Raw genomic sequence first — 10592 nt, 5'->3', positions numbered from 1 at the left:
TATATATATATGTATATATATATATATATATATATATATATATATATATATTGAAATTTAAACGGGTCGGATATATGGGTTCAGGTTATTTCGGGTATATAGGACGGGTAATCAGGTTTGTATCTAAAACCATCTCCATAACTGGCTCTGGACCCGTATACTCGCCTCGGACCCAGCCCAAAAATATCGGTTTTAGGTTTCTCTACCAGTCACAGATATTTTTGTAAAAAAATGTGTTACTTCTGCATTCAAAGCCCATTATGTAGCATTTTTCTAATTTATAAAATAATGTTAACGTTAAGCCTATTATATTTAAAATTTTGAGTTATTGGGCTATAAAGGATAACGGGCTACTACAAAGATATATGATACTGGGTTTTTGACTTCGTGCCTGAACAGTTTATAACCTCAAATTAGACTGAGGCAATAAAAAACCTATTTAAACAAAGTAAGGTTTAAAAAGAATTGTTATTAGAAGGTGAAAAGTTATGTGATTAATTTATAATAAGTGAAAAGTATTATAGTTGATTATTAAAAAGTGTGAAAAGTTTTGTGGTTTATTTGTAAAAAGTGAAAAGTTTTGTGTAAATTTTAAGTTATGTGTTATAAGTGAAAAGTTGTGTGGTTGATTTGTAAAAAGTGTGAATAAAGTTTTGTGGTTATAATGTGTAAAAAGTATACTATTATAACGACATTTTTTATGTCGTATATTTATGTCGATAAGGATATATTATATATTAGAATAATTGTCACAAAAAAGTCATTAATTGCTATATATAATACACTCTTACATATTAACGACAACTCTAAAGGTTGTAGCAAGATAAATTCTTAAATAAATATACAAAGTACTATATATCGGCAAACTTAACCGTTAAGTATTTTGAAGAAGTTGTGAAAGGAGAGGCTATCATACTCGATCTTTTAAACGAGGAAAAAATTTCCACGAGTTCTTAGTGTACAGAAGTATGTTGTTAATGTTCGATAATGATGATAATGATACAGATGTAAAAGCGTGTGTGTTAATATTGATTGATTACACTGCCAAAATACCGTACATAATTAGATGAGGTAAACCTAGTGGGCTAATCTCTAGAAGCTACTAGAATTGGGCCCTTATAATAGTGGGCTTACAAGAATGAGATGTCTACATAAAATATAACGGCTAACATCCCTCCGCAGTTGGAGCGGGAGGCGAACAGACGCTCAAATTGGTGCGAAAATCATCAAATAAAGCAGTAGGAAGCCCTTTGGTAAAGATATCGGCATACTGATAGCGGGAAGGTACGTGAAGAACCCGGACGTGCCCTTTCATGACCAGGTCATGAACAAAATGTATGTCAATCTCAATGTGTTTGGTGCGCTGATGTCGAACTGGGTTACCAGACATATAAACCGCACTGACATTATCACAGTAAACCAGTGTAGCGTAAGATAGCGGACAGTGAAGTTCACGAAGAAGGTTACGTAACCAGCATGTCTCTGCAACGACATTTGCAACGCCTCTGTATTCTGATTCAGCACTGGAACGGGATGGAGTCTGTTGTCGTTTAGATGACCAGGACATCAGATTGTCACCTAAAAAGACACAGTAACCAGAGGTGGAGCTACGAGTAGTCGGGCAACCTGCCCAGTCAACATCGGAGTATGCAACCAAAGATGTGGTAGAGGATGCGTGCAACTGGAGATCGAGATCAATGGTACCCTGAACATACCGAAGGATACATCTTAGCGTAGCAAGAGGTGGCTCTCGGGGGTCGTGCATGAACAAAAAAATTTGTTGAACATCATATGAAATATCAGGGCGTGTAAACGTTAGATACTGGAGAGCTCCGGCAAGGCTGCGATATAAAGTGAGATCCTTAACAGGAGGGCCCGAAGTGGTGAGTTTGGTGCTAGGATCCATCGGTGTCCTGCTGGGTTGACAACTGGCCATGTCGGCGCGCTCAAGAATCTCAGTGGCGTATTTCTTCTGGGAGAGGAACATCCCAGAAGTGGTGCGATGAACAAAGATTCCAAGAAAATAATTGAGGGGGCCAAGATCTGTCATGGAAAACTCTGTATGAAGAGATGTAATTACCTGCTTTAGTAAAGCCGGAGTTGAGGCAGTGAGGATGATATCATCAACGTAGAGTAACAGATAAGCTGTGTCAGCGCCGTGTTTATAGATGAACAAGGATGAGTCACAGCGACTATGCTGAAATTCGACATGCTGAGCATAATTCACGAAGCGCTGAAACCAAGTGCGTGGTGCCTGCTTATGTGACGACCCGAAAAATTTTGACTGATTTTAAACCAAACTCTCGATACGATATTATATTTTTGACACGACAAGCAAAGTCTGTAATATTGAGTCTCAAAAATTTTGAACTGTTTACATAGATTCAGTTAACCTTTGACTGTTCCCGACGATTCACGAACAATTACTTGTAAATAGATACGTATATATTTAAATTTATATAAATAATAATTTGTGATATATTATATTAGAATTAACTATGTAAAATAAAATATTATATAATAATTATTTTCTTTTTAAACATATCTATATATATAAATAAGGTATATTGAATATATAAATATAGTTTTGAATTTATTTAGTAAACGATAGAAGCACTCGTTTATCATTCGATGGATATTAAACAAGTAAAATTCAAAATTATATGATTTTAAAAATAAACGGTGATCCAGAAATGAGTTATATAAATTTTAGCTTTATTAAAAATATATTTAGAATCTATTTGATTAATTTTAAAAATATTTAATTTTGAGTTGGGATCGAGCTCGAATGACAGGTCAATTTTTAAGGTTGATATTAAACAAGTCTAAATATGAATTCATGATGAGATCAAGATAAACGTTGATCCATAATTAAGTTATATAAAATTTAGGATTTATTAAAAATATTTTTTACTTTGATGAGTTGGGTTTTAATACTCTGAACAGATTACTTGGAATTAAAAATAAATATTAGATACATCTTTTTGATCAGGTTTCAAACATTTAATGACCAAAATAAATAAATATATTTAATTTAAAAATTTGGGGATTTTTCGGAAGACGTTTAGATGTTAACTGTTTAGCAGTGGACACAATATGATAATCCGTGAAAACTGTCGGTAAATTAGAATCCAATGTTCGATGGCTTCACTATTTATGATTGATATTATGATTGAATGATTATATTAAATTAAACTGTGTTGGCACGTTTAAATGCGGGATTCATGTATCTAATATAGATTGTTGTTTAACTTTTGTATACATATATAACATACAGTACTTCCACTTGTCTAACACCACATCACCTGACACACTCATACACATTACTATTTTTGCTTTATTGATTGGATATAGTATGCTTTATCTATTTATACATATACTTGCACGTTCCTTTAATAATTCATGTCATTATATTGAATTATGTATTATATATATATGATATGATAGACGATAGATAGATAGATGGCCCATGAACTATTTTAAAAACCACCACTTCTATCAAATTTCCTTATTAGTCGATACTTCAAAACCAAACCACCAAACCCATTTTGTTCCTTCTTTCTTTCTGTTTTCCTTCTTCATTTTCTTTCTCTAAAATCCTCATAACATCTAATCTCCGATGACAATATCAATGGGATTTACAACCACAAAATTCACATACAAAACATTATCTCCTAACATCAAACAAACAACAACCGAACTAATGATACCGCAACCCGCAGGCGCACCGCAAATGTATGCGGACAATCACTATTGTGCGTATGCGTGTTCTTGTGTGCGGTATGCGGCGTGCGAATGCCTTTGTTCCCGGTACGGCGGTTGCTTAGCTGTCAAGTAAATATCTTTTCCATAATTATATCCGTTATTTCGGGGGAGTCAGTTATGGATGAGATTAACGTGATCTGGGACGGTTCTAGAATTAGGGTTTGCCTATAAATACAAACCCTAATCATCATTCACCAGACGACACATTACGTAACCATCACATACGATACACATTACGTAAAACAGCATCATTCAGCATCTTTTCAAGGTTAACAGGTTAGTCTTTTGTAAGCTAGTACCTACGACCTTATTTGGGGCCTCTTGATCGACGACCGTTATCGGAGGTGGACTTAATCACTTGGCCACCTCGCCGACATCATCATGTCGGCCAGGGTTATTCACGGTATCCGGACCGGAGAGCCACGTTCTAAGATCCTTAAACCCCTCTTTATGTATCGAGCAGGCATATTAAACCCCACGGTTAAAATATGCATGATCAAGTGGTGCTTTCATTGAGAGTCGAATTAATTCAAGACTGTTTAATTGCTTTTTCTTTTAAGGTTTTGAATTGTATGACTCGTTATTTACAAAATTTTTGAATTTTTTCTTTAACAGTATCATGACTTCCGAGGAATCATCGGAACATACCCAAACAGATGTTCAGAACGCACCGTCTGGTAGTCAACAGACACCGGTTATGACTACGGGGGCCGCTATTCAGGTGGGGTATACGATGTACCCTCCACCTATATCCGGCGAACCCTTTCAGAGGTACAAGCCGATATATTCAGACGGGGTTACACCGCCAAGAGCAAACTCACCAGTCACAACCACGCGGCTGGACTTTTCGTCAGTGGATCCAAGGGTCATCTTTGCAGGCACTAGCGGTGGAACAACGGGGCCGCATGTGGTTTGCTGCGGCCAGGTACCTATTTACAGTACCACTGTTTCAATACCTCTGCATACGCAGAGCATTCAGCAGAATTCGTCATTTACACCGTTGCAACCTTGGCAACCACCGCGCCCAGTTTCACAATTTTTAACTCCTGCGGATGCGCAGGCGTTACTTAATAGTTGGGGATTTGGTGTCATCCCAGATGCAAACTCTCATTGGGCGCCGATAACAGCGCAGCAGCAAAGCACAGCGCATACAGTTGGGCTTTTAAGTGTGTATCCTCAAGTTTCGCAGATATCTGCGCCACAGGTTTCGCTTCCTTTACAGCCACCTGTGTACTCTGCGTCTTCAAGTTATCCCTCTTTTCCAACGCAGCAGCCTTGGTTATATCCGCATACGCAGGGTCAACCTTGGCAAAATGTTCAAGGGCAGGCAAATCTTGCAAGTCAATTCATGCAGGCCGCACCTCCTGATATGGTTCACTTATTTTCACAACCTGACTTTGTTCAGGACATGATGAAGCGTTTCTTTGCAAACTTGAAAGGGGATCCTGTTAAACCACCCTTCGAGCTACCGACTACCTTTGACAAGTTTCCTCCGCATATATCCGCATACCCGTTTCCATCAGCACCAAAGATACCTAGCACGTTGGGTACTTACAATGGCCTGACCGATCCAGATGATTTTTTACAGCGTTTCGAAGGCGCAATGCGCACTCAAGGCTGGGTGGATCCGGTTGCATGTCAGATATTTCCTATGACACTACAGGGTATTGCTCGTGAGTGGTTTAATAAGTTGCCGGCGGGTAGTATTGCCGGGTTTATGGATCTGCGGACAAAGTTTTTGCTGCAATATCATAATCAGAGACCATACAAGCGCACTCACATTAAATGCCATGACATCGTGCAGAAGTCCAAGGAATCTTTGGGCGAATTTCTCACAAGGTATACTAATGAGTGCCTGCGTATACCAGATCTCAAACCAGAGCAACAGATTTCCGGACTCATACATGGTATAAACTCAGAACGTCATCCAACACTGGTAAGGCGTCTACGCCATACAGTCCCAACAACTTATGCTGAGGCGCTTAATGAATGCCACGACTATATGCGGAGTGGCGAAGATAATGACATTCCAACAGCTAGCTCACGCAACGAGAGGAAGGACGATGATGATCGTTCGCGCGATCAAAATCGTGGTAACAACTCTCGCGAAAGGTATCCTAGCGGTGGTCCCATCAGGAATGATAAAGGGAAATCAAGTGGCAATTATCGAAACAATAATCAGCGCGGCATCAATAATCAGAACTATGCGCTGCTTAAAAGTTTGTCCAAAACGCCAAAAGAAATTTTGGCAACCGAACCGGTGTGCGCGACCTTTGCGGTCCCAACTCCGCTTACGGAATTTGGTAAGCGGGACAAAACAAAGTATTGTGAATTTCATGACGATTATGGTCACGACACCAATCGGTGTAAAAACTTGATGGAACGGGTTCTGGAGGCGCTTCGCGCGGGCAAATTGGATCATCTAAAACCACCTAAAAAGGACAAGGGAAAGGCCGCAGAAGAGGCTTCGAAGTCTAAGACTTTCGCGTGGCAGAAAGTTGACAAGGCGAAAAATTCCGACTTAACCATTAACATGGTTAACGCAGAGAAAATCAGCCAGCGGAGAAAGTACAACGATCACCAGGATTGGGAGCTTCTCCCAATCACTTTCCCTCCTGTAATGTCAATTGATTCTATTAATGAGCCCATTATCATCAAGTGTCGCATCCCCGATTGCGGAATCCAGGTTAAGCGCATGCATGTTGACACTGGCAGCGGTGTCGATATTATGTATGAGCATTGTTATCATTTCCTTCCGGCAGAAGTCAAAGCGCAGTTACGCCAGCCCGATGTTACGCTATCAGGGTTCTCCGGAGAAAGCTCGTGGCCGCTGGGTCGGATAGAATTAATGATAGAGCTTGCGGATGATAGGAACCCGCAGATGATCAGGCATGAATTGGTCGATTTTTATGTGGTTCGTTCAACTTCGCGTTATAACGCACTGCTAGGAAGAAACTTCATACGGCGTTTCAACATTATACCATCGGTAGTGCATGGTTTGATCAAGTTTCCCACAGTAGGAGGCGTTGCCACGGTTGCGTCACATCAAACAACCGAGTTGTGTGGCTCAGTTGCGCCTATAAGCACTCCTAGCATGGGAGAGCAACTGGCAAATTGTGCAGTCATAGCAAATCGCTTGCATCCGGATAAGCGAATTAAAATCGGCGCAGGATTGTCAGCCGAAACAAAGGCCAAATTGCATGGAATTTTGTTCGCAAACGCAGATGTTTTCGCGTGGCGTGAGTCAGACATGACTGGGGTTCCGCGTGATATTGCGGAACATAAGTTAAATGTTAATCCATCATTGACACACGTTAGGCAAAAGAAGCGGCATATGGCTCTAGACCGCAGTGATTGGTTGTGCGCAGAGGTGGACAACCTTGTCAAAGCAAGCATTCTGCGGGAAGTGCGTTATCAGACATGGGTTGCAAATCCTGTATTGGTAAAAAAGGCTGACGGTAACTGGAGGATGTGCGTTGATTTCAAAGATATTAATAAGGCATGTCCCAAGGACAATTACCCTCTCCCGGAGATAGACTGGAAAGTAGAATCACTATTGGGATTTAGGTACAAGTGTTTTCTGGAAGCATACAAGGGTTATCACCAAATCTTAATGGCTGCGGAAGATGAGGACAAGACTGCTTTTCATACGCCGCAGGGTATTTATTGTTACATGAAGATGCCTTTCGGTTTAAAGAATGCTGGCGCGACCTATCAGCGTGTAATTGACGCATCATTCAAGCACCAAATCGGTAGAAATCTTGAAGCGTACGTCGACGCATTGGTAATTAAAAGTAACACCGAAGAAGACATGCCCGCGGACATCCTGGAAACGTTTGCATCTCTGCGCAGGATCAACATGAAGCTTAACCCGCTTAAATGTAGTTTTGGGGAAGAGGAAGGCAAGTTTTTAGGTCATGTGGTGACAGCGCGGGGTATCAAGGCCAATCCCAAAAAGATTGAAGCCATTGATAATTTGCCATCTCCGAAGACAAAGAAAGATGTGCAGAGTCTAACGGGGAAGCTTGCAGCTATCACACGGTTTCTGTCGAAAGCTGCAGAACGACAGTTACCATTCTTCAATACTTTGAAAATTTGTTTGAAGAAAAAAGACTTCGTATGGACTCAGGAAGCAGAATCAGCCTTTCAGGAGATGAAAAAGGTGCTTGCAGAATTACCAACACTTACTGCGCCAGTATCAGGAGAAACGCTAACGCTGTACCTCGCGGCATCGAAGGAAGCTGTCAGTTCAGTTCTCATCGCGGATCGCGGAAAGACGCAAATGCCGGTCTACTTCGTAAGCAAGACGCTGACATCAAGCAAAGTAAACTACTCACCGATAGAAAAGCTTGTATATGCACTGGTCCATACGGCGCGGCGTTTGCGCCGATATTTTCAAGCACATCCAATCGTGGTCCTAACTGATCAACCAATCAAACAGGTGTTATACAAGCCTGAGATTTCTGGCCGAATGGCTAAGTGGACAGTTGAATTAGGTGAACATGAAATAAATTTTTCTTCGTGCAGTACGGTTAAGGGTCAAATACTTGCTGATTACCTAGCAGAATTACCTGCGGATGTCGAGGCATCAGCAGAACGTTAGGATCCTCCTGCACCAACTTTATCACCATGGGAATTGTACACCGATGGTGCGTGCAGCGCATCTGGTGCAGGTGCGGGTATAATTTTAACAGGCCCAGATGGCGAAGAGCATACATACGCACTGCGGTTTAATTTTGCTGTTACGAACAACGAAGCAGAGTATGAGGCTCTGTTAGCAGGTATGCGCATTGCGCATAAGTTAAATGTTAAAATTTTGCACGCATATGTAGATTCAAAGCTAGTATGCAGTCAGGTTAGCGGAGATTTTGAAGCGCATGACATAGCCATGCAGCAATATCTATCGCTTGTTCACAACCTCGCTGAAAAATTTGAAGCTTTTCAAATCTCCCACGTAATGCGTGGGCAAAATAAGAAGGCGGATGCGCTAAGCAAACTGGCTGCCTTGACTTTTGATCATATGGGAAAGAAAGTTCTAATAGAAGAACTCAATGCGAAATCCATTGTTATGATGGCTTTAGTGGCACCAGTTGAGGAATCAAGCTCAACATGGATGACGCCCATTGTGGCTTTTCTGCGGGATGGCACATCTCCTGCGGATTCCGCTGATGCAAAGAAAGTCCGCGTTAAGGCACCGCTGTATGCCCTTGAGGGTGACGTCCTATATCGAAAGAATTATTTGGGACCGCACTTAAGGTGCATTGGCCCGAAAGAGGCAGAGGAAGTTGTACGCGAGGTGCATGAATGTGCATGCGTACTCCATTCGGGGCACAGGTCCATTGTGTCAAAAATAATGCGGCTAGGATATTATTGGCCCACCATGTACGCGGATACTGTGCGCATAGTTAAGCAATGTGAATCATGCCAAATACTTGCACCTATTAGCAGAGCACCTGCGCATCCAATGATACCAGTCTCCTCACCGTGGCCATTCTGCAAATGGGCAATCGACATAGTCGGACCATTCCCAAAAGGCCGAGGTAATTTTATCATTTATTTTCTAAACATGTTACATCAGTACCTTACGTACATTCTGCACACGCAGGAAACATCAAATTCTTGATTGTTGCAATCGACTATTTCACAAAGTGGGTCGAAGCGAGACCGTTGGCAGCAATCTCAGGAAAAAGGGTACGAAATTTTGTATGGGAAGACATCGTCTGTCGATTTGGTATACCAAACGAAATTGTTAGCGATAACGGTACGCAGTTCGCGGGTGACCCTTTTCGCAGCTGGTGCGCGGAGCTTAATATTAAGCAAACTTTTACATCTGTTGCGCATCCGCAGGCGAACGGCCAGTGCGAAGTCACCAACCGGGATATAGTAGCTGGAATCAAAGCTAGGTTGGGTCATGGTCGCGTTGGTTGGGTGGATGAACTACCGAAGGTTTTATGGGCGCATAGAACAACACCCAAAGCAAGCACTGGTAAGACTCCGTTCAGTTTGGTTTATGGATCAGAAGCTGTTGTACCCGCAGAAATTGGGGTACCAACGTTCCGCATACAGAATTTTGATGAGCAAAATAACTCTGAAGCTTTGCGGGAAAATCTTAATTTGCTGGAAGAACGCAGACTCTCTGCGGCTGTTAACGAAGCAAATAACAAGCAAAAAATTGCAAAGTACTACAATCAGCGTGTGCGTTCGCGCTCTTATAAGTGCGGTGACTTAGTTTGTCGTCAGAACGACGCAAGTCATGCGGAGGATACTGGGAAACTGGGCCCCCGTTGGGAAGGTCCATACAGGGTAGCAAAGGCAAACAACACCGGGGCGTACCATCTCGAGACATTAGATGGAAAACCTGTGAAACGCACCTGGCATGTGACGTTATTGAAAAAATGTTATATGTAGCTAGGTGGACCTGATCACTCCAGTTTATTGTAGCACATTATTTTTTCTATGTAATTTCCGTCCGTTTGGATGTGTCGCAGTTTACATTGTGATTAATGCTAATTAAATATTTACTCGCGCATACTATTGTTTGAATATCTTTTTTGTATGCGGTTCCTGCCTACTTAAGGGGTGTCCTCTAGCCCCCATGCGGCAGAAGCATGTTTGGTTACAAGGCTAGACGCTAACGGCAGGCAAAGGGAATTGGTTTTCCCCTAGCCAAGCGCCACGCAGACTAGATGGCTGCAAAGTCGACTTAAAAAATTACAAGCATTGGTTTGCTTGTGCGTGATTACTCTCGCATTGGTTTGCTTGAGGAACTCAGAGCATAAAAACATTGGCTTGTTTTTAGTTGCGTTGCTTACCATACAGCTATAGTG

General features: G+C 41.6%; 1 protein-coding gene across 1 annotated transcript; it reads right to left on the bottom strand.

The window, feature by feature from the left end:
- Positions 1-1165: 1165 nt before the first annotated feature.
- LOC139868773 (uncharacterized mitochondrial protein AtMg00810-like) lies at positions 1166-2050 on the bottom strand. Its single transcript, XM_071857116.1, has one exon. It carries the CDS (start codon positions 2048-2050, stop codon positions 1166-1168), a length of 885 nt encoding a protein of 294 aa, XP_071713217.1.
- Between the last annotated feature and the right edge of the window lie 8542 nt (positions 2051-10592).

Source organism: Rutidosis leptorrhynchoides, chromosome 9 (assembly GCF_046630445.1).
Source record: "Rutidosis leptorrhynchoides isolate AG116_Rl617_1_P2 chromosome 9, CSIRO_AGI_Rlap_v1, whole genome shotgun sequence".
Taxonomy (NCBI): domain Eukaryota; kingdom Viridiplantae; phylum Streptophyta; class Magnoliopsida; order Asterales; family Asteraceae; genus Rutidosis; species Rutidosis leptorrhynchoides.
This window is presented reverse-complemented; position numbering and strand designations above follow the sequence as displayed.

Excerpts from the sequence above, each read along its gene's own strand:
- LOC139868773 (XM_071857116.1), bottom strand. The coding sequence starts at position 2,050 with ATGACAGATCTTGGCCCCCTCAATTATTTTCTTGGAATCTTTGTTCAT.